Source organism: Meles meles, chromosome 17 (genome assembly GCF_922984935.1).
Source record: "Meles meles chromosome 17, mMelMel3.1 paternal haplotype, whole genome shotgun sequence".
NCBI lineage: Eukaryota > Metazoa > Chordata > Mammalia > Carnivora > Mustelidae > Meles > Meles meles.
The window spans coordinates 32,913,921-32,939,365 of NC_060082.1; the positions used below are offsets into that span (position 1 = coordinate 32,913,921).

Genomic DNA, 25,445 nt, shown 5'->3' on the forward strand with positions numbered 1-25,445 from the left:
TAGCTACAACAGGTTTAATTCATGGAATTTAAAAGCTGGCGTTTTTCTGTAACGTAAATGTTTTAAACGATTATGAGAGTAACTCAGAAAATCCTCACTCTTGGAACAAATGTTCTCCAAAGGATGCATTTTTAAAGTAAAAGCTGAATATTACTACTTGTTGTCTCTTAAAGGGTAAAGCAATATGAACATTTCGGCTAAGGACATGAGCTCTCCTAACTCCCCAGAGTGGTGTAATAGCTGTTGGTCCATGAGTTCTCTCTAAGCCAATCACCCAAACAGGAGAAAACGTACCTGCTGTGCCCATCTACGCACAGCCCTCCATGGAGGCATGGCTGACTGGCACATTCATCGGTATTGAGTTCACAGTGTTCACCTACGAATCCAGGGGGACAGTCACAGAAATAAGCCCCCACAGCATCCCGACAAGTTGCACCGTTTCGGCAGGGCTGGGACCAACATTCATCAAATTCCATTTCACAGTTCACACCTTTTAAGAGAGTCAGCACGGAAAAAAGGAAAAGTTTTAGCGCAGCATTCAGATTTTAGCTCTTTGCCAGTGCTTTATTTACCAGAGCGCTTGTCAAATGTTATGTTACCCAAAATAATTTCCTCCTTAACTGTAATTGATATTAACTTCCTGGCACAACTTGTGGGAAGTCGCACAATGCACAGCAGCTGTTACTTACAAAGAACTGTTGCATACAACAGCTTGTGGCTCTTTAGTCTGTTCAAACAAGTCATGTTTAGAACAAAGTTACTGTTAACTGTACTTTTGTTGGAAGCTTAAAAGGGACTGGTCAATGTTTTCAAATTATTTTTAAACAGTTAGTTCGGCATCATGTAAAGAAGTAAGAACTCAGACTCCAAAGTCAAACGAGCTGAGTTTGGGATCTTAGCACGGCCACTTATTAGGCCTGTGACCTTGAACTATTCTTAACCTTTCCATATCTCAGTTTCTGCACCTGAAAAATGGGACCAATACTTGTAATTACCTCACAATTACAATGTGTTCTAAAGTGCTTATGATAGTAGGCGAAACATACTAAATGTTATTAGAAGAAAAAAAAACAATACTTGTTCTTTCTATATTGTACAAATACAATGTGCAATTAATTTCTTAAGTGCTCCTTCTGCAGAGGCTTTTTTTTAAATTTAAATTTTCTGTAGTGTTGTAAAATTCTACTTTCAATTAGGAAATCAGTTTCTGATTTAAACTTAATATAATTAGAGGCACTATTAGGAGCTACTTCATTTTAAGGTAATGTTACATTAAAATATATGTATTTATTCCCCTCAAAATAGTAAGTGAAAATTATTTAATAAGCAAAGAAGTCTAAGATTTAAAAAATAGTCACATGGAGACAAACTACCCTACTGAATCTGTCAAAATAATATTTGATAGAAAATAGTCAAATCTGTTTATGTTTTAAAAGAGGCAAAATGGAGAGTATGTATTTTTACATATCTTTATTTCTATGCCTATAACTCAGGATAATAAATTACGTATTAAAATGATATTGAAGGATTTTCAAACAACTCAGAAGCTATGAATTGTTTGATTATGTGCCACCTTTCCTGACAAAAAAAGTGACTGAATATTCTTTTTTTTTTTTTTAATATTTTTTATTTATTTGACAGAGAGAAATCACAACTAGGCAGAGAGGCAGTCAGAGAGAGAGGAGGAAGCAGGCTCCCTGCAGAGCAGAGAGCCTGATGTGGGGCTCGATCCCAGGACTCTGGGATCATGACCTGAGCTGAAGGCAGAGGCTTTAACCCACTGAGCCACCCAGGCGCCCCAAAAGTGACTGAATATTCTAACATTGCTGACCACTTACAATTGTGACTAGGTTCTATAATTACCTAAGTTGAAAGGGATGCCAGCATATTAAATTTGGTTGTTTTTTTGAGTAGGAAAAAAACTTAAAAATTAAATTTTACATTGATAAAAATAGAAAGCTGTGGAACAGTAGTATTTGTTGCAAGGTAAATGGCTTGCCATGTGAGGCCCGGACGCTTCTTACCCAGTCTAGGAATGAGATCAGTCATATCTGTTATATTTGGCATTGGTAACGTCAAGAGAAAGAACACTGAACTGGCCAGTTGAAGACCTGCATTCTCATTCTCACTCTCTGAAATGGCTTTTCAGCAGTATTTCAGTATCTCTGTTTCTGCCATGCAAAATAAATGACAATAGATATCTTTATTTTCCAAGAATGTGAGATAAAAAAATAGTAAGTTCTTTAAAAAAATTTTTTAAAGGAATTTTTTTTTAAAGATTTTATTTATTTATGTGACAGAGAGAAATCACAAGAGAGGCAGGCAGAGAGAGAGGAAGGGAAGCAGGCTCTCCGCCAAGCAGAGAGCCGGATGTGGGACTCGATCCCAGGACCCTGAGATCATGACCTGAGCTGAAGGCAGCGGCTTAACCCACTGAGCCACCCAGGCGCCCTAAAAAATTTTTTCTTATAATTATTTTTTAACATATATAACAACTCATATGGTAATGGGTTAGCCTTCAGTAATTATAAGGCACAAAATTACCTCCTTGAAATGACAATGATCAATCCTAACTTTAAGCAGAATGAACTATGCCCACCCAGGAATGTGTGGTCATTGTGGGTTCTCATAGTGCTCTCTGAGCAGCAGGCAACTGGCACTCATTCGGTACCTGCCAAATGTAGGCTCAAAGCATAGCGATTTCGCATGTATTCTTGCCTGTGTCCCATACTTGTCAATGGCTGTCTTTGTGCAATTCCTATCACTACATACTCCCTATGTGCAATTCCCCACTACATACATATTGTCAATCCAGTTGTCCAGAGTGCCTTTGCCTATGTGATGTTGGACTATGTCCTTTGGTAGTTTAGTCATCTATATTTGCTGGAAAGTAGTAATATATCAAGCCAAATCAGTGGTTTAGAACTTGTTAAAGCTTTTCTAAATTTTATCTTATAACTCAAGTAAAATTCATACAGCCATCTGATATACACCCAGATTACTTCCTAGTGCTTAAGAAATACATTTTAAACCATTATTTTAAATTCTGAAGCTCCACTTATATGTTGCAGCTCAACTGCGTTAGCTTTAAAGTGATCCTGATGTACAAATAAGAATGGGCGTGAGTAGTTTAGGTACAGCTTCAACTCAGGTGGTTACTTTGGGGTGATTTATTTGTATTATCTTGATATTATTTAATGATACGATTTTTATTGCATCTTATCATACTGCTGATATAGACAAAAAATTTTGGGTCAATGTCTGCATGATGCAAAAGTAGCCAGATGAAATGTGGTGAAGTACAGTCAGTTTTCCAGATGTCTTTGTGTTTCCAGATGCTGGCTTCATACATAAAACATATGGATAACTAACTATGATTTTCATTTTTCATTTGGATACTTGCTGTCAATCACATGCCTACATCCACTGAATAAACAATTATTCGACCTTCAAAACCATACCTGAACTGTGTGGCCCATTCTATCTGGAAACATTCACGTTATGCCTAGTGTTAGTAAGTACAAAATACCATATTACTGTAACTGTATGTGGTAACAGAAATTGAATAGAGTCACAGTGAGTAGTATTTCTGTGGTTGATTGTCTAAGAAACAGAAAATTCATAATTGTACAGTTGTTTCACAAAAATCCACCCAGGACACAAGAGACTATGGACTCTGAAAAACAACCTGAGGGTTTTGAAGGGGCGGGGGTGGGAAGTTGGGGGAACCAGGTGGTGGTAATAGGGAGGGCACGTATTGCATGGAGCACTGGGTGTGCAAAAACAATGAATACTGTTACGCTGAAAAAATAAATAAATTAATTAATTTTTAATTAATTTTTAATTAATTAAAAAAATCCACCCAGGAACCAAACCAATCTGTTGGAATTCATTAATAGTTAATGGTATGAAACATAAAAAAATAGAAAGTGTGTGTGGAAAGGGGAAACAAACCACACAGGACAAGAAGAACTCTGCACCAAAAGAAGAAAGTATAGGACAGGAAAAGAAAAATCCAAGACGTCATTAGCTTTGGTAACTCACTATAACGAATACTGTGCTAATATCCACAAAGGCATCCCTACATAAAAATAGGGACCTAAGGTGTCAGATCCTTAATTCCTGACAGTCCAAGATAATTTCACTCTGAACTACTCAATTTGCATTAACTGTCAAAAGAAGTTCAGAAATTTTCTCACAGCTAAATATTAACTAATATCTGCAACAACTTTGTTTTCAAATAAGATCACAGTCTGAGGTACTTTGACGTAGGATTTAGAACTTCATTGGAGGAATTTGTGTGTTGGGAGAGGTCAGAATTCAAGGCCAACAGACTCCTGCTTGATTTGTGTTTCTGTCACCGTCTTCAAATTCTTAATAATTTTTGAACAACAGACCCCACATTTTTTATTTTTCAGCAGAACCCACAAATTATGGAACCTTTCTGTGTACAAGCCCTTAATTACCATTAAGCTTTTTATAAATGATATACATAGACTGAGTTCTTTTTTTTTCCTGATTGATTGATACATAGACCAGAGACAGGAAAGATCGGAGTAGAATATTCAAATGAGCAGAACTGTTCAGTTTTTGGCCCACCTCAGGTGAGAGACAAACAGAAAGTTAAAGATGTAGCAAAAATGAAGGAGGAACAGAAGTCCAGACTCTTCATCCTCACCCTCGGTGAGCTGGGAATTTGATACTATGCCAGGTAAGTGTTGGGATCCCAGGAGAGAAGTTGTCTCCACTTCTTTATAGAAATCTGGAAAGACATCAGGACACACATAATTTCCAAGCCACCATAGTACAGAATGGTAGAGCAGAGAAAACTATGTAGGATCTGGGTAGATGGAAATTAAATAGTTTTATAGAGAATGCTAACTGAATCATGCAAGGCAGACAAATGCTTTTGCAAATGAGTCCAGCAAATACTTTTTGTATCATGCTGAGTTAGGAAATTGTATCATGCTGAGTTAGGAAACTGTACCTGCTATTATTATTTTCCTTTCTCCCCTTTTCCTTTGCCGTTCATCATGAAAGAGTAGAAAGAACATGGATTTTGTAGACAGACCACTTAGGAAGAAGCTCTGCTCTGACATTGCTAACACCAAGATTGGATTATAGTAAATGCTCAATGAATGGTAGGTACTACCTATAATCTATAATGTATCATAGATTATAGGTATTATAGGTATAGATATAGGTATAATCTATAATAGGTATTACCTATAATCTATTTGTTCTTTCCTATTCCTTCTTCTCTTCCCCAAGGTAGATAGGATAAAAAAATATTTTTGAAAAGTCTTTGGAAGCAAACATATTCCTGGAAGGGAATTTGGAAGCGATTCCAATTCCACTAAAACAAATAGAGATGGCATACTGGACAGATTTGGAGGAGCCACTGTACTAAATATGATTTTTTAAAAAGGGCTACAATGGACATAGACATAGCTAATGAGCAACAGTAAATATATAGCCCAAATCAGGTAGTAAATATTTGAGGTAGCTCGATCGACTTTAAATTAGGAGAAAAGAGTAGACAATGAGGGGCTCTCCAGAACTGGAAATCTGCAAGGAGATAACTGCAGGTCAAGAACAAGAAGGCTCAGAAAACAATACAGGCCCATCAGTAGAATAGCTCTCCACAAAGCCCAGGCTCCTAAGGAGACAGCAAGACACGAGAAGGAGCTTTGAACGGTACGAGTGTGGAGAAGCCAGGTGGTTGATAATCTGCGAAAGATGAGGTAAGAATTCGACAGAGACAAGGACACCGGAAGCTCAGAATGTGGGAACTTTGGTGGGAAAGCAGTTTGGAGGGATGAGAGGGTCCAACTGGAGACGGCCTCAGGGTATGGCTGTAGGGGGATAGAGGGGCAGGTCACTGGAAACAGGAAGCTCAAGAAATGCGAAAAGCATGGCCCATAAAATTCTGAAATTGCTCCCAACTGGATCTGGACAAAGTGAAAAGTCTTGATTTTTGACAACTAAAAACTTTGGTAATACTTCTGGTTTCGCATCTCCTCACAATTCTATCAGCATTCTCTATGCCAGTCGCATCAGATCATTTGGTTCTTCTCAAACCCGCCATACACTCCGACCTCCCAGAACCTGGACACGTCGATTCTCTCTCTCTCTCTCTCAAAGGTTTTTTCCTACTTGTCCGTCTGATGAAGTCATCCTGTAAGACTTATGTTAAATGCCTCATCCTCAGTGAAGTATACTCCCCGATTTCCTTACTGGCTCCATCCTCTTGTGCTTTCATAGCATTTTCAGCATTATAGTTTATTATTTGTTGCTTGCTGATCTCCAACAACTGTTTTAAGGGCGAGGATCCTTCCTTATCATCAACAGTAAGAGCTGAGATTCACCGAGAGCTTATTTCACATCGGGTATTGTGCTAAGCATTTTATGTACATTATTTGATTTTGTTTGATCTTTGAAAAATTATCCATGAGGCGTTATCATTATGCTCCTTTTCTTCATGATGAAACTGAAGCACAGGGAAGGTAAGAAACCTGACACAGACCAAAAGGCTAGAAAGTGGTAGAGCAGGATTCGATTAGAGAGGGTCTGAGTTTAGAGCCTGTGCTATTGGCCATGAGGCTGCATCACAGCCCAGTGCCTTAACGTTCTTCAAGGATGTACATCCTCAGTGTCTGGCAAACACCTGCCTCGTGACAGGTGTTTAGCACATTTTGCTGAATTGAACCAAATGTGAAGAAGTTGGCTGGGGGGCGCCTGGGTGACTCAATGGGTTAAAGCCTCTGCCTTTGGCTCAGGTCATGATCTCAGGGTCCTGGGATTGAGCCCCGCATGGGGCTCTCTGCTCAGTGGGAAGCCTGGTCCCCCTGTCTCTCTGCCTGCCTCTCTGCCTACTTGTGATCTCTCTCTGTGTCAAATAAATAAACAAAATCTTTTTAAAAAGAAAAAAGAAGTTGCCTGGGAAAGAGCAGAAGTTATTGAGAATGCTGGTAGTGTCTTGGAGGTTGGGAAATAATGGCTTGTGAGAAAAAGAAAAGAGTAGTGTAAGCAGTAAATGAATGGTGAATCCCTGGTCTTTCAGGAGTGGGGGGGTTAGCGAGAAAGTGAACCTTCCCTCCTGGCTCTGAGAATCGAGTAAAAACAAACAAACAAAAACAAAAAACAAAAAAACAGCGCTTCAATAAGGGTTGTGTAGAAAGTGGTTTCATCGAATTCCAGCAAAGGTGAAGGAATCAAAGGCACTTTGGAAAAGATTAAAGGGTTGTATTTACCTGACCTGTGTTTGAGGAAGGCTATGTATCTAGAAGCAGGTGACCATTCTAATGAGTATCAGGAATTCTTCTGGTGACATCTTCATGTAAGATACACATTAGCAGTCTGTAACTCTAGGCCACATTACTCTTCTGATTCCAACTATTGTGGGATGTCTTCTCCAACTATCTCAGCAGACATCATTCTACAATTCCAATATAAACTCTCCTCAGTCCACCCTCACGGACCCCTACACCCCCATCCCTGCCAAACTTCTCTTCTCAGTGAATGGGATGATCTCCAAATCACCCAAGCTAGATTTCTAGGAGTTATTATCATCTTGTTTTTATTTGCCACATTCCAATTAGTCACCAAATCCTGTCATTTCCTCCATGGAAATGGATCTAAAGGGCCATCCCCATTGCTCCAACCTCATTTAGACACTCACCATCTCTCTTCTTGTCTTACTGCTACTGACATCTCTCTTTCAAGTCATTCTCTATATTTCTGAGGGTGATCATTATAAAATATAAATCTGATAATATGATTGTCTGTTCAAAATTTAGAAACAGTTCCTCTTATCTCCAGGATAAAGCTTTCGAACAGGGTAGAAGATGCAGAAAGCTGTGGACGCCATTGGTACTGCCTACAATGATGAGCCAAAGCTCCACTGTCTCTCATATCTTTGGGCTGCACATAGCATTCCCCTTGCTTGTGATGTCCCACACCTCACTCCTACTCCCTGGCAGTTAATTCTCATTCATTCTGAAAAACTGAGTTTGAGTATCCCATGATGCCGGACATTCTACTTAACTACTTATGTCTGCCTTAGGTGCCACTTGACACGTCTCTTATAATCCCCTGTCATATAAAAGTTATGTATGACATTTTACCACAAATGCTTATTTGTTCATTTTATCTACAAAAGCATCAAAGTGAATTTTTTTGTCCTTTAACACCAAGATCTATACCATTTAGCACATAGTCTTAAATATAGAAAATGCTCAAAAAGAAAAGAAAAGAAAATGCTCAATAAATTTTGAATGAATGGTCCAGTCCTAGCTATGGATTAATCCATCATCTGTCCCAGAGGCAATCTGGTCTGCCAGGACGGAGGTCCTTAATGCTTCTGCGAGCCTGGACCCACTCTAAATCAAAAGGCAAAAGGCAAATTTATGGCTTTGGCAAATATTTAAAATGAAACACTGTTTCTGAATGACTGCGCCTTAACTTCTGATCAGCATTAGAGATTTTGCACCTCAATATGCAGCTTTCAGCAATTATAGATCAATGGTGACATTCTGTGCCCCAAGATAGCGCCCATCATATGTTATCAGCCTGAAGCAGATCTCGTCACTGATGTTGTGCTCATCACTCATTGCAGTGGGGAGAGAATGCACAACACGTGCAGTGTGCCCTCGACAGCCCACTCTCAACACCGCTCTCATTACCCGCAGAGCCCATGCTTTGGGAATAATAACACCTAGCTTTTAGTCATCATCCTAAGTTTCGGAGTATATTATATTAAATATTATATTAAATATTATTTGGAGTATAAATATTAAATATATTTAATATAAATATAATATTAATATAAATATTTATTTAATATAAATATTTATATATTTATTTAATATAAATATTTATTTAATATAAATATAATATTAATATAAATATAAATATTAAATATATTTAATATCTAACAGGCCACTATGCATACTATTTTCTTTTGAATAAGAATTATATACACTATTCCTGCGTTCTTTAAAGAATGATGCATGGTGGGTTGATTACAACATTTATCCGTGCAAGTCTGAGCCACGTATCACTGCAAAGAGGTACTCCAGCACCCCTGACCACTACAGCTAGAGATTGTATCACCCATTCCTCTGCTATAACATAATTATGACATTTTTAACGTCCTAGAGCAAAGAGGCTGATGACTTCATGCTCTGGTTAATAGTGTAAAACAAGCATAACATTAATTAGCAAGATGCTGTGGAAGATTAAAGGCAGATTTTTAATTTTCAGGGGAACATCTTTGAGTTTTTACCCAGTAAGATTTCTAGCTTGTGCAATTAGATATAACTTTTCCAAGGACGCAAAAATACCTTTTACAAAATAGTCACTTAAAGTAGACTCTAGAAGCCTGGGATTCATCTCTGAAAGATGACTGAATTTTATCCATTTGAAGACTGCTCTTTTCTCTGTCATAGGTTTAAATCTAGGAATTATGAGGCACTCCATAAAAAAGCACGTCTTGGTGTTATATTATATTTTAGCCATAGATTTTTTTGTCTCCTGATATATATGAAATCAATGTAACTATCAGTGATTCATTCTGAAGAAATATGAAAATGGGTTTATATTTTTATATTATTTTATACTATTTACTTACTGTATTTACTTTACCATTATTTCTTATTAGCATTATTAATACTTTATTATTACAACAGGAGGCCACTCCCTGACCTGGCCTCTCTCTGCCCATGGACCAGGTCTCCCTGGCCTCTCATTGGATGATCCGCACGCCAGGCTACCCACCTAGCCAAGGCAAGGCAGTCATATTCCCATTAGGTTGCCTTCAGGGGACCAGGTGCCTGTAGCTAGGTTAGGGATGGAATTCCATGCTTTGTTCCCTAAACTCCCTTTCCAGGGAACTGGCATCTCTCGACGGGGGTCCTCCGGCAGTCTCCAGCTACACGGAACTGCACTGCACAGTTTGTGCTGTATGGTCTTCTCTCCAGAGCTTGGGCATCTGGAGTCCTTCAGGCCTGAGGTCTAGGGCCCAGCCTCACACTCTGGACAGCCCCGTGGCCCCTCCCCGCTCAATACAACCTGATACTATGGCTACAAATATGGCAACAGTCACTCCCCGTTTGGACGTGCTGCCTGATGGGGAATCCAGGCCTCTCCAGGAACCAGAAATCCCAGATGCTTCTCATTCCAGGGAGCCTGGTTCTCCCAAGCAAGGCTTCAGAATTCCGGAGATATCTTGTTCGGAGTGATAGGGTCCCTTTGTGAAGCTGCAGCCTTAGACGTCAGCAGATGCCTGGTTTCCCACAGAGAACACCATAGGAACCCAGCCTCTCCTGAACTGGTCCTGGCCTGGTTTAGGAACCAGAGCTGGACCGGATCGCTGCTTGTTCCAGAAAGCTGTACCAGACCAATACGCCCTTTCTGGATCCAAAACCCCAGTAGCCAGTCCTCTGGGTACTAGAACTCCCTGGTGTCTCTTGCTGAAGGATCCCCAAGCAAGCCTGCCCCACCTGGCCCTGGCAAGGCGGTCAAATTGCCCCAGATCTGCCTTCAAGAGGAATAGTCATCAGTTGGTTATTCATGACTTGGAATTAGGCAGATGCTTATTTCCCATTAGAGCCCACTCTAGTGACCTGGCCCTTGCAGACCCGGGATGGCGTCCAAATCCCTGACTTCCCTGACACCCTGGCAAGGCCAGTACTTACCCCTTCAGGAAGTTTCGAGCAGCCAGTACTCCTCCAAGCCTTCGGAGCTAGGGTCTGGCACCAACCACCTGCATATCCTTCTGGGCGCAGGGGTGCCCCAGCTCTGTGAGTCACTCTGAGGCGGTGGCTGCAAATAGGCAACAGTCCCCATTTGAACGTGCTGCCTGATACTGACGCAAGCTTCTCCGGGAAAAACCGATCCCAGATGTCTTTTATTCCGGGATATCCCGGTGCCACAAGGCAAGGCTTCAGAGTTCCTCCAACAACTGGCTCCTGGATGTCAGGGTCCCTTCTGTAGGTGCAGGCCTGAACGTGGCCAGATGCCTGCCTTTCCCCAAGAGCCCAGAACAGGGACTGCCTCCCCTCAACCGGGTCACCGCCCAGGACCGAACTGGGATGGGCAGGATTCCCGCTTGCCACAGAGCCAGGAGCGGGTCCCCCACGCGCTGCTGGCTCTCCAGCGGAGACCGCTGCAGCAATGCCAGCGACTGGGGCTCCCCAGGCTCGCGCGCCCCGCCTGGCCAGGCAGTCAGGCCGCCCCCTCCCCACCCCACGCCTGCCTTTGGGGAAATTGGCACCACTGGGTATGCGGGGGCCCTGCACCTGGGCGGTTAGCTTGTGTCTCTGAGACCCTCGAACTCTCCCCAACCTCTGGTGCTGTTAATGGCAAGACGTGCCTGGGCGCAGTATATGCTGTTTTCTTTATGAATTAACTGGTTTTATTATTTTGTCATTATAGACACAGAAATCTTTTTCGTTTCTACCGGATTTGCCTTCACAGAGACATAACTGGAATAACCTCTGCTTTCCATCTTAAACTCGTTTTCTGCTGGTTTTCTGAAGTCTTACCGCCATTTGCCCTCCAGTCTATTCCTTCTACGGGCGGTGCGCGTTAAAGAATGTTCTCGATGTTACTGCAGTATTCTCAGCTTTCTAGAAAGATCGTGGAGGCTAGAACTAGTTCTAGGGATAGGAAGACTGGCTCCTGTGGGTCAGCCCTCAACAGAGAATAGGGAGTGCATTCTAGTGCTTTCTTGAATCTAGTGACACTTTCGGGAATACGGTTGTCAGTGGAAATATTAAATATTCTCCTTCCCCACGCCCAGCTGCTACTCCCAGTACTAACGAACTCACCCTTCCTTCCTTCTTCTCAAAGTCTATCTGTATGCTCTTCCTCTCACTTTACTCCTATCATAAATATCGTAACATGTGGGAAGATGTTATTTGACTTTAAAATGTTCTATTCCTAATTAATAGGCATGACTTCCTCAATCTACTGTCTATATTTAATGTGCATATATATTTATACTTTTTACCTCAATCTACTGTCTATATTTAATATGTGTATGTATACTTTGTAATATATAAAATTAGTAAAGTTTAATTCGGAGTAACCCATTTTCAATCTCTAAGATGCTATGCTTGAAATACACTCTGCTTTTATAAGTGGTTTCTATCTTGCTTAATTTTGTGAGTTTCTTGGGAAGATAATAGGAAAATTGTAATATTGGCATCTTATGTTAAATATGCCAACGTTATACATTTCACACCTCTGTAATTTTAATGTTTTAATCATTGCAAATATCTTTCTTGTGTTTTTGTTCATTAGGATAATTGTAATTCCTGAATGTTTGAAATGTTATAATACAAATACATTCCTAAATCCTTTGTTCAATGATACAGCAGTTTCAGGAATAAATTCTTGCCTACACATATCATAATTTTCCAGTTTTAAACTTGATAATAGAACACAGAGATTATGACCTCGGTTAATTTATCCCTCAGTACAGTTCTAATATGGTCAAAAAAAGCTATTCAGTTTAAGAAACGGATTCCTGTAAAAAGTATAGGTAGATACTGTTAAATGCTATTTACAGAAGACATTAAATTAGTGACAACCAGGATTTTCATGGCTTCATAGTTTATGAAATAACTTTTAGCAAGTCATTTCATTGTCACCATGACCCTGAGAGTTAGGTGGTGTTATAATGCCTGTGTGTTAGAGACAGGACACAGTTCAGAACTATTTATCAATGTCAAACCGCTAGAAACCACTAGACTGTATCAGAGGTGGAACTGGAAGCCTTGTTTTCTGCTTTCAGATTCCACAGTCTCTCCATTTCACCCATACTTAATATTACTGCGCATTTTTTAGCTTATCCCCTCCTCACTCAGACCTGCACACACACCCTGCTGGTATCTAGGAAGTCAGAGAAGTACTCAGAGGAGTTTAAAATGGAACATGCCATTCACAACTACTAGCTACACCACAAACCAGGTGTCAAAGCAAAGATGAGAGAAGAGCCGCTCGCCCTCCCTTTTTTAAAAAAAATATATATTTTTTAATTTGACAAAGAGAGAGAGATCACAAGTAGGCGGAGAGGCAGGCAGAGACAGAGGGGGAAGCAGACTCCCTGCCGAGCAGAGAGCCCAATGCGGGGCTCGATCCCAGGACCCCGGGATCATGACCTGAGCCAAAGGCAGAGGCTTAACCCACTGAGCCACCCAGGCGCCCCAAGTTTGTCCAGGTCTAAAGCCTCTGTAGTCCGCCCCCCCTTGCTATTCAGCTCATTATTACTCGTACAATAATAGTAATAATCAATGTTGTCAGAAGACATGAGTTTCAGTTCAGCATCCTGAAAGAAGTGCATTTTTGCTGTGCTCAGAGGCCGCTTGTTCTCTGAAGATCTTCCTGACCCTAAGCAGTGCCATGGGCTCCTTTCTTGGTGTTTCCTCAGCATTCTGTCCAGCGAGAGACTGTGAGTTTTGTCTGCACGCCTCCTCCCAGAATAAACGGTGAGTACTTGTCAGGGATAAATTTTGTCTTAGTCATCTTTATGTCTCAGTGTCGTGCCATGCAAGTATGTCATAAATATTTGCTGAGCGTGTAATATGTGTTATTTTGTTCACTCATTCAACAAACATTTGGTAAAAGCTAGTAACTTCATCTCTTCATAAAAGCATTTCACACGGCTCTCGTTCTGAGCAAAAGCCTTAACAAGTGTTTAGGTTTTTTATATGATACTACAAAAAATTATCAACTTCAGAGTTAAGAGCACATTAAAAAAATAGTCTTTCCTTTGATGACATGAAGATACTACCTGGGAAATTCAAATACTTTTTTCTGGCTGGTACACATTATTTGCTTTTTGGGTGTGAAAGATATTAGTTATGGGCATATATATTGGATGGTGAGTGAAATGTGAAATATTTTGGTTGATGCTCACACAAACAATATTTAAATGTTCTTTGAATTCATGTCTTACATATTGTATATCCTTATACAAATACAGACAATTATTCCCAATAAGTTGATTTAAGTTTATCAAATCATTTATGTATTAACTTCCTTTTAACTTATGTATTAATTTTAAGAAAAATTTCAAGCAGTAATCAGTAAATCAGTAATCAGTAAAAATCTTTCAGTAGTTATGGTAATCATAATGATAATAACAATTTTTCTCATAAAATAAGCTTAGATTTTATAATACATAATACTTTCATTTCCCCAAGTTATGTTCATGACCACTAAATTATCTAGATGATTTGTCATACAAAAATGATACTCGAAAAGTGATTTAGTTGATCAAAAATATATCTAGGAAAGATGGAACATAAGGAACATAAGCCTCATTCAAATGCGGAACATAAGCCTCATTCAAATCTCCAGATTGGCTGAAATTCAAATTATGCTTTGGTAAGTGCCACTGTAACGGCAACATCAGAGTTAGTGACATCATACCTGTTGGTCTTATTCATCAGAATGGATGAGGACTATTGGAGAAGGCACAGAAAAGAACATAAAAAATTATTAATGGAAGAAGGTCTGATAGGAAATTATAAATGAGTAACCATGTAATGCAGAAAGATAGAATAAGTCTCAGGTGTGCATGTGAAAGACTGTGCGACAATGCAGTTGATAGAAACTGATAAGGAACCACACTGTTGCTGGAACTGTTCTGAAGGCTAGACCTGTCCTGCATTATCTAGACTTACCACCAGAGGGCAATAGAGAGCAGGTCAGTAAAGGTGTGCTCACATGGTGTTTGCATGATCCATGATCCTCTGTGTTAATTCTTATCTTAAATTTTAAAAGAGGAAAAGGTGTTGTCAAAACTTGATACTCTTCTTTGCTTTTTCCCATTTAATAATAGTCCACTGACTTAGATTATTGTATTTTTGGACACCTAGTTCTACCTTAACAACTTACTTCAGTATGTCCTTAACATAACAAGGAGAGTGATTTTCTTAAAATGTAAGTCAAATCATTTCAGTCCTCTGCTCAAAACTATCCAACAACTTCCTGTCTTATTAAGAGCAAGAGCTAAAGTCCTACAATGGCCCACGAGCCCCAGTAGTTGATTATGTCTCCTTCTCCTTGTTTACTCCACTCTAGTCACATCAGCTTCTTTGCTGCTTCTCAGACATTCCAGTACTCTTGACCTCAGGGCCCTTGCATCGAATACATTAAATATGCACTGAATGTTCCTTTGCTTTGAATGCTATTCCACGACACATCTGCCTGACTGCCTTCCTTTCCTCTCTAGAACTTTATTCATGTGTTACTTTCTTAATAAGCCCTTCCCTAGTCATTTAACTTAAAGTTCAATTCCTAAGTCCCCCTTTTTGTTTTACTTTTCTCCACTATATTTATCACCATTTAACCCACTAATTATTTTATTTATTACTTACTTTATACACGTCTATCTCTTCCCTCTAGAATGCAAGAGGACTTATTCATCACTTTTCTTTATTCTTATACTTGCAGAACCTATAAGGATGCCTACTTTGATGTATATACATGCGTAAGTGTGTGTGTATTGACAAAATTAACAACTGAATGAATTATTATTCATTCAGATAATTATTTTTATTCATATCATTTATCCAGAACTGTTATTATCAATAAATACTACACACACACACACACACACACACACTCACACACTACTTTGTGCTGTCACATGTAAATCCACATCATTGTCTACATCAGTGGTTTCTCAGACTGTGGTCCTTACCCCAGCAACATCAACATCAGTATCCCATGAGAACTTGTTATTAATGCATAGACCCCACCACAAATCTACTAAATCAGAGACTGTATTTTAATAAGCTCTCTGGGTGAGTCTGATGCATGCTAAACTTTGAGAACCACCAATAGAGATAAGTTTATTAAGTTGGAAATGAAAATTGAACTTTTAATGCATTCTTATTTTTCATATTAGATATTTCAAGTTTTTCATGGGTATAATAAGTTTGGGAATATTCTGGCTTTAGTAAATGGTAAGTGAGTCATCTTCTTAGTGAACCCTACATCTACCTTCCCCTTCATCCCTACAGTCAGCCTTTAAGGTCACATCCTAATGTCTTACTCCTGGTATTGCAGTGATTTTCTAACTAACTAGTCTTCATGTGCTAACTAGTCTTCCAACTAGTCTCCATATACTAAGACATTTTCTTGAATATAAAATGAAATTTTTCATATGATTTCATTTCTGAAATAAAGATGCATCTTATAATCAGTAAGTAAATTTGATGAAGTGGGGTTTTTTTTTCTTACTTTCCACAAGATTGTTTTTATGCCAAAAACCTATTTTATAACGGAGGAAATAAGATATTTTCCTGCAGGGTTTTGCTTCATCATGCATCTGATTGCCCTTTCCCTGCCCTCTTGTGGCCCCGTTTTTTTCATATTGCAGGCATCTTAACGTGAAAAATGTTCACTCCTCAATCTGCTCGCTTTAAGAAAGACCTCAGTGAAAGAATGATGTATTGCATAAACTTGAACTAAAAGCAGTCACATGCTCAAGGCTAATATTCTTTTCATTTAAAAAGTTTGCAGCTGTTTACTTTCAGCCTAAATTGGAGTTTTTGCTTATGCCTGGCATATTCTCACCAACATCATTAGCAGCTCTCTCTAAGCCCATTTCTGTGGTTCATGAATCACCACTTAGGAAGCACAGCGGAGTGCACAGAGTAGATTCCCGCAGTGTGAACAGTTCTTTTTCCTCTCCTACCTCTCTGTCTTTTAAAATTTATTACGTTTTCTTACTTGGCTGCTCTGAGGAGCACAGGCTTTTCCCTGGAAGCCAGGTTCTTTATGAGTCTCTAAATTTGGATGTACCACACAGCAGCTAGGTTATTGTAATAGCTTCCAGGATTCATTGGGAGGTCTAGGTTGAGCCGGAGTACGCATCCATGCTGATTACTAATTCTTTTTCTTCCCTTCCTGCTCTGGCTTTTCCCCTGGTCCTATAGACCTTCCTTGAGTTTCTCATTAATTGCCACAAATACTGGTAGCCAGGGGATGGCACTGAGGTAAGCAGGCCTCCTTGTGGGGACTAGATGATGGGATATTTCAAGAAAAGTTTCTAAATTAAGTTCACATAAATCTGATTTCTGGCTCCCAGCCCTAGCTATACATTAGAATTGTCAATTAAATTTGACTCTCTGAAGGTGGAGTCTGAGCATCTCTGTTTCAGATCTCTCTCGGCTGATGTCTAGTCAGGGCTGGGAACCACTGATGAGCTCCCAGAATGCGGGCCGTTTGACTTGTGGAGACTGGTGATCAAGCCTAAAATTGCGCCTTTGTGTCCGAATAAGCCTAACTAGCTCATAACGGACATGATTCTTACTGCCTGATGAGTGTCATTTAAACTCTGTCTGTAAGCAAGTTATAGTTATGTCAGCAGAGCTAAAATAATAAAATTTAGCTGATTTCTTAAAAAAAAATAGAAGAACATATTCAAATAGGGAATAATTCTATTATATCAGGGTTTGAGCAAGGGAAGTGTCCTCACTGTGGGCTTTGAGCTAATGTTATAGTGAGAAAAAGACATTGATTTTCATTGGGTCCAGCTGGGATATGATATATCCACAGTATAAGTTAATTCATTGTAAAGTATTATAATGGAGGTACTTTACTACATTTGGAATATACCCTTGACATCTTTTATGCCTAAATTTATACCCCTGAAAGGATTCATTATGATCCAATTAATTGAAATGTAAAAAAATAAAAACACATACATTGTAAAACATCCTTTTTCAAGCTGTGTTTTGCAATTACGAGACTATTTCAGAACAGTGTAGCTAAAATGGCTGAGACATTTCTCTGATGTCATATCTGTTTCTTTTAGTCACCATTCACAATATTGTACTAGCAGCAGGAAATAGAAGATACTATCTTAATAAACTAAAGCAGTTGTTAAATGTGTCCATTATAAACAAAAGCAATCCCACACCAGCCCCACAAAAATGTATCTCTTATTTTTACTCAAAAATTTTAAAAACTGAAATCGAATTGCTGTAACTCAATTTTAAACAATGAACATGACGATTTGGCACCTAAATAAGGAAATTTCATGTATAAGTACTGTTTCATAAACCCCTCCATTGTTCCTCGTAACTTTTAGTTTAATATTGGTAGTTGAAGGCAATCAATAATAAAAAAAATTTTCCACTTAATACATCATTCTACCATTATAACGTATGTGTAGAGAAGGCAAACTCTAATATCTATTTACCTCAGTTTCATTACCACAAAGGGTGCCCAGAAAAATATTGTGTATAGTAAGTATATACAAGAATTTAGGCAGTTAGAACAATTCAGAAACAGTTTATTAAGGAGCCATTATTCACTATGCTGGGCACCTTAAGAACTATTCCTAAGGTGTCTTAATACAAATGTATGTCTTAATACAAATGCTGACATATAATAAATATCCCCAAATGTTGATGAATTAAAGAATACATATAAGACATGACTTCTGTCCTTTCAGAACTAATACTTCAGTGGGAAGAGACAAAAACACAGATATCTGAAGAATAGGACAGAGTTCTTTAATAGAGGCACAAACTGCTATAGAAGTATTACTGTAGCAGCTTAGAAGTATTATTTCAGCAGACAGTAAATCAGAAATGTTTCTCGAGTTAGGCGAGAGGTGAACAAAGTTCTGCAAGTACAGAACTTCACAGTGTAGACATTGTCTTGAAGAAGGACATCCCAGAGGAAGGGAAACCACTTGAGTAAAAAATGTAGACAATTCAGGGAAAGGGAATGCCTTGGTGGAAGAGGTTGTAGAGATAATATATAAGGGACAAATTGTGAAGGGTTTTCAATGAGTTGTTAAAATTATTCTGTGTGGTGGGCAGCTCTCAAGTTTCTTCAGAAGGAATGGCACAGTCAGATCTATAGAAGGATTATTTCAGAGGCACTGTTCAGAATAACTTGAAGAAGGTAGAGGCCGGAGGTAGAGGGTGGGAGGATGTATAATAAGTATACACAGGATGATGAGGACGTGAGCCAAGGCACTGATAAAAAAAAATGGAGGAGCTCAGTTTGGAAGACATCTTGGATGTCCAGAGAGACTTTGAAGATTGGTTGTAGGTAAGGATTGAGGGAAAGGGAGCAAATTTCATATCAGAGCAACTAGGGATATAGCTATTTTATAAAAGCAATATTTCTAGAATATGTAATATTAACAAGACGACATTGGAGGATTCTGGTATAAATTTTGGAGAGAAGTACTTTCCAAATATATTGCTTAACATCCTCAGGAAAAGAATGACAAGACAGAGAAGTAAGTGTGAAAGGATTCAGAGAAGGTAAGTTGAAAGTCAGATACCGCAGGAGGTTACAAAAGTAGCAAGAGATCAGGGAAAAGGGGCATTAAAATGTAAATACTGTCACCCAGATGCGAGTCGGGAAGCACAAGAAAGCTGTGAGCAGGTTAGAATAATGAATGTGAGAAAGCATAAATGACATGAGTTGCCCCTTACAGTAGAGAATCCAAAGAGTGAAACAGGGCGAGAAGGATGGTCACCATGAAGAAATGACCTGACTGGGTAACTGGTTCGGTGGGGGGTGGGGGTGGGGAGTGTAGACACTGAGCACGAGGATAGTAAATGGCGCGTACCCTTTTAGTGAATGAATGGTCAGCCTGTTACTCTGTACTCAAATACCACGTTAGCAGAAACTTTGTGAATAGATAGGAGGTACTACTATTTGCTATTTCCAAGAAATTAAAGAAGTGACTTCTTTATTTTAGAAAAGTGACTTCCTTATTGATAAAATTGTGGTTGATCTTATTTACCATGCTCCGTGTGTCACTCCTCTGTTGCTCGCACTCTAGAACCCACTAACGTCTGTCCATTCCATGGCTTGCCTTCCCAGCAGGCTGCAGTGACAGGCATGGGCTTTCCTGGCACACTTTAGCTAGCACAAAAGGCATCTTCTCATGAGGAAACTTGAAGGTCCCTGACCTGGAAAGCAAGGCCCCAGAGAGCCCACTAACTCTAGGCTGAATCTGAGAATTAAATAACGAAAGGGCTCCATTTAAAACAACAATGACAGTTGGCAAATATTTAGGCTCTGGGAATTTCCATGGTTTAGGAAGCTTTCTATCTAGTGAGTAATTCCCGCCAAGACCATTTTCATAAGCAATAGGACGAGACCTAAAAAGTCTCCTCTGCTTCTGTCATGTTACAAGAAGGGAAAGCTGACGACCTCTTCTGGTCCTCAAATGTGATGAGACTTACCAGAATAGTCTCGGGGACAAATACAAGTGTATCTTCCTATCTCATTGAGGCACGTAGCTTCATTCTTACAGGGATCTGAGACACATTCATCCACTTCCAGGTCACAATGCCTGCCTTGATATCCTGGGACACAGAAGCAGGAATAGCCGTTGATTCCATCCTGGCACATGGCCCCATTGTGGCAAGGGCTGGAAGCACACTCATCAAGATCGTTTTCACAGAACCTTCCAGCATATCCATCAAGACAGATGCAGACAGGGTGAACAGGGTCCTGATGGCAAACACCTCCATGCTGGCAGGGGTTTGTGCCACAGGAAACAATGGCAGTTTCACAGGTTGTCCCACTAAAACCAGGCAGACATTTGCAGAGAAAGCTCCTTTCTCCTGGGGTGTTCACGCAAGTGGCATTTCCTTGACAGGGATTGGAGAAGCATGGGTCTCTCATGCTGTCACAGTCTTTGCCCAAATTAATGGCTGCGTCTGAACAATGGCAATCATTGTCTTTTGAATAATCATTGCATGTAGAGTTGTTTTGGCAAGAATTTGAGAGGCACCGGGTGTCATTTTTATTGCAAAAAGAACCTACAAGGAAATTAAAAAAAAAAAAAATCAAGATGAAGTTTACAGATCAATGGCTAAGGATACAATTAAATATCTTTCTGCTCTTCTGCTATCTCAGACTCCTTCATGAAATACAGTTGGCTGCATTCTGTTGATGAGCTTGATCAAATATGTCTAATGATGGGGGTTTTCTTGATTGGTGATTTGTCAAATCTTGTCATGTAGTTGCTAATAAGAAACAAAAATAACTAGTTTGACATTTCTTTGCTTCTCCACTTCCCTTTCTCAGGGCTGAGGGCCGTTGAGCAATGGGGTGAATTGAAGCAACTGTTAAACTGTCCTATACACGTTCATTTTTGAAATTCACATTCTCCCATGGAAGATTCTGGAGTGTACTGGGAAATGAGATACAAAATTGTCTCTGAATATAGTCTAACTGAAACTAATATTTAAGTGAATGTTACAGCTTGGTTTATGACTGCTTTATCACATTTACCATTTATGTTCTTAAAAAAACATAGAATTGGGGCACCTGGGTGGCTTAGTGGGTTAAAGCCTCTGCCTTCAGCTCCGGTCATGATCCCAGGGTCCTCGGATCGAGTCCCACATCAGGTTCTCTGCTCAGCAGGGAGCCTGCTTCCTCCTCTCTCTCTCTCTGCCTACCTCTCTGCCTACTTGTGATCTCTGTCTGTCAAATAAATAAATAAATTCTTAAAAAAAACATAGAGGGGCGCCTGGGTGGCTCAGTGGGTTGAGCCGCTGCCTTCGGCTCGGGTCGTGATCTCGGGGTCCTGGGATCGAGTCCCGCGTGGGGCTCTCTGCTTGGCGGGGAGCCTGCTTCCTCCTCTCTCTCTCTCTCTCTGCCTGCCTCTCTCCCTACTTGTGGTCTCTGTCTGTCAAATAAATAAAATCTTAAAAAAAAAAAAAACATAGAATAATGAAGACATTAAAAAAATAAAATACCAACTATTTGTTGAAGCTCTACTCTTTGTACCAAGCTTGCCAGGTATTTCACATACATTTTTTCTAATCCTCACAGCAAAACAGTGTTATTATGTACATCTTACAGGTGACAAATTAAATCCTTCTGCAAGGAAATAGATGTAATAAAGTTTATGGAATTTTTTTTTCTTTTTTTTAAATTTGTTTTTCTAAAAGCATCTCTGTTCTAGGGATACATTTGTAAATTCTATTTGGAATAATAACCAATGGAAAAACAATAATTCTTTAATTTTTTGCCAGCTCATTAGATATTTATATGTGTAGAAGTTTTCCCCAAATATACATGCCTTATGATCACAGCATTCTTATCTTCTGAATCACGTATACGGAGAAGCTTGATGATTTATCAACTCAATTGTATTATCCCACAAAACACTGTCTTGCATGTGAATTCATCTACTGTATCATTCTCTTATTTTTACTTCCTTTCTCACAATATTGTTCCCAAATATAGCAGCAGACAACAGTACAGTCTTGTAATAAAAAAGATACAAAATAGGGGCGCCTGGGTGGCTCAGTGGGTTAAGCCTCTGCCTTCAGCTCCGGTCATGATCTCAGGGTCCTGGGATCGAGCCCCACATCAGGCTCTCCGCTCAGCAGGGAGCCTGCTTCTCCCTCCCCCTCTGCCTGCCTCTCTGCCTACTTGTGCTCTGTCTCTCTCTGTCAAATAAATAAATAAATAAAATCTTAAAAAAAAAAAGGTACAAAATGGAGAGTTTGCTCTTAGGACACGAGACATAAATCAGCTATAGTCAGAAGAAAATAGTGTGTAAACTTTGAGAAATATGGAATGATAAATCTTTACCCTCTCTTCCTGCAAAAAAAGAGACATGGTTCTCTTAACACGGTGTGGCCACCAACAGGGTGATGGGAAGATACTGATAATAAATGACTAATTGGTGCATCATACAAGAGTGAGAAGATTTTCATAATTATCTTCTATGGAGTCTTCCTGGCAGCCTACAATTTTCCTCTAGTGCCTACACATAGAAAGTTAACATATGCTTCTATATTATCAGGAAGGTTGATCAGAGAGCAAACGTTTTCTGCTCCCTATGAGAAAACTCAAGTAATCATCCTTATACTTTAGTTTCCTTCCTTCCTTCCTTCCTCCTTCCTTCCTTCCTTCCTTCCTTTCTTTCTTTTTTTTTTTTTTTTTTGTCTTTTTTCAGATGCTGGCTTTCCTATCGCATCTTCAAACGTGATGTCTTTGCTCCAGTGTACTTCCCGAGAGCTCTCTCTGAACTCCATTTCTAAGTTTCATTTGCTATGTAATAAATGCTGTTATTTCTTTGTGTTTGTGTTTGTTTTCTTCACTAGAATGTTAGCTCCATGGAGGAAAGGAGGAGATCTTCTGTCTCTGTATGTCCTGGGTCTACAACACCACCTGTCCCGTTACAGGTGCTCAGTATGTACTTATCATTGGAAGGAAGGGGGGAGATGTCACAGTGGAGACATGGAAGGGTGCTGTGCCATCACAGGGACCAGAAAAAGTGTTACCAAGAAAAGTCTCAATGAAGAAAAGGTACTTGAATGAATGAAGAAAAGGTACTTTAAATGAATGTGAGTGAAGGAAGGAGAGTATTTTCAAAAGAAAGAACTAAAGCATGAGGGATATTGGCATTCTCTGTCAATAATAAGAAAAGCTTGAGAGGGTGTGGTGTAGCGATTATGGAGGATTAGGAGAAAATATTTAATAAGTTCAAACTTTTAGCAGCATTTAAAATTCTTGTGTCCAAACTGAGAAAATTCAACTAAATATTACAGCTGCCCTGTTCACCGTCAAGGGCATTTATGAATTTGGGTTTTCCATTTATTTTTATTTTGTTAGTGATGATGGCAATGGTTTTTTTCTTCCTTTAATACTCAAGCAGTATCATTTAAGCCATGAAATGAAGCATTTGTGTAGAAAGACAGACAGCAAAGGAAATTAGCTTTTATACCCAAGGCCCTTCCAATGCAACTTTTAAAATGAATTTCTTATAATATTTGTGTAAAGCATTTTACAGATGGAAAGCTAAGTTTTATAAGGACAAAGTCATTTGCATAGTGTCAAAGAGAGGTAGGACTTGAATCTCTGGTTTGTCTGATTCTAAAGTCCATTTCTTTCTACTGCATTATTTTAGAAGTTAGGATACTTACTGGATAGAGTTTCTTAAGTAAACATGATGATATTTACATAAATGTTTAATTCTTTTCCTTTTCAAAATTCCATGAAAGGCATAAAGGGATAGCTAATAAGCATATTGAAAAATGCTTAACATCATTTATCATTAGAGCAGCAGAAATTAAATAAAAACAATATCTAAAATGGCCACTAGAATGACCAAAGAACAAAAATTGACAATACCAGGTGTTGACAGGAAGTGGAGAAAATAGACGTTTCCTTCATGCCCTCTCTCTCTCTTTAACTAATCATTGCTGCCTAGTTGTATTAATGTTTTCAAATATTGGCCTTTGACTTTGTATAGTTTGTCTATAATATCTTTGTTTTTGATCCTCAATTTCTGCTTTTGCCTTTTTATTTTCTTAATTCTACTTGCTTTGGGTTTAACTGCTATTTACTCTTTTAGGTATTTCTAATTTTTAATTTAGGACTAAAAATTTCTGTGTAAGCACAGCTTTACTGCATTTCTTATAAATTTATCATTCATATAAAAATATTTTCTGATTATCATGGTGATTTCTTCTTGGACCTATGGAAAAAGCTATAAAATCAATAATATCAAATTGTTAACTGTATTATTCAGAACTTCTATAGCATTGGGGTTTTTTCATACTATTTCCTTTCACTGAGATTGATGCATTGAAATTTTCTATAGTGAATATGAATTTCATATTTCTTTTAGTTCTGACAGTTTTCACTTCTGTATTCAGAAGTTTGTTTTATTTTTTTTAAAGACTTTATTTATTTGGTATATATAGAGGGATCACAAGTAGATAGAGAGGCAAGTGGGGGGGGGGAAGCAGGCTCCCTGCTGAGCAGAGAGCCACATGTGGGGCTCGATCTCAGGATCCTGAGATCATGACCTGAGCCTAAGGCAGAGGTTTAACCTACTGAGCCACCCAGGCGCCCCGTGGTTTTTTTTTTTTTTTTTTTTAAGATTTTATTTACTTGTTTGTCAGAGGGAGAGAGAGCACAATGAGGGGAGCTGCAGGCAGAGGTAGAGGAGGGAGCAGGCTTCCTGATGAGCAAGGAGCCCCTTGCAGAACTCCATCCCAGGACCCTGGGATCATGACCTGAGGTGAAGGCAGATGCTTAACTGACTGAGCCACCCAGGTGTCCCTGAAGCTATGTTCTTATGTTCATAGAAATTTAAAATAGTTATATAATTCTGCTAGTTTGACCCTCATATATTCATAAACTATCCTTTTTATCTTTAGTAATGCATCACACCTTAAAAGACTATTTTTCCTGTTGTTGTAGTGTTATATCAGTTATATATCTCATACATGGCTGGTGGGAATGCAAAATGGCACAGCCACCTTGGAAAACAGTTTCCAAGTGTCTTATTAGCTTAAACATACACTTATTCAGCAATTCCACACCTAGATATTTCCCCCAAGAAAATGAAGACATAATGTCTACACAAAAACTTGCTTGCAAAATTCATAATGGCTTTATTCATAATGCCCAACACTGGG

The 25,445-nt window shown here is 39.1% G+C and overlaps 1 protein-coding gene across 2 annotated transcripts in view; it reads right to left on the bottom strand.

Annotated features, from left to right (window-relative positions):
- Positions 1 to 20,697, bottom strand: part of CRB1 (crumbs cell polarity complex component 1) — a 138,046-nt gene extending 117,349 nt beyond the window's left edge. Inside the window, exons 1-2 of one of the 2 annotated variants that reach the window (XM_045983280.1) lie at positions 20,238 to 20,697; positions 295 to 490 (exon numbers count right to left, since the gene is read on the bottom strand). In XM_045983280.1, coding sequence (XP_045839236.1) covers positions 295 to 490; positions 20,238 to 20,682 — 641 coding nt within the window. In that variant the 5' untranslated portion in view covers positions 20,683 to 20,697. The remainder of the gene's footprint in view (positions 1 to 294; positions 491 to 20,237) is intronic. The other variant, XM_045983281.1, reaches the window with a different exon arrangement.
- Positions 20,698 to 25,445: the final 4,748 nt, after the last annotated feature.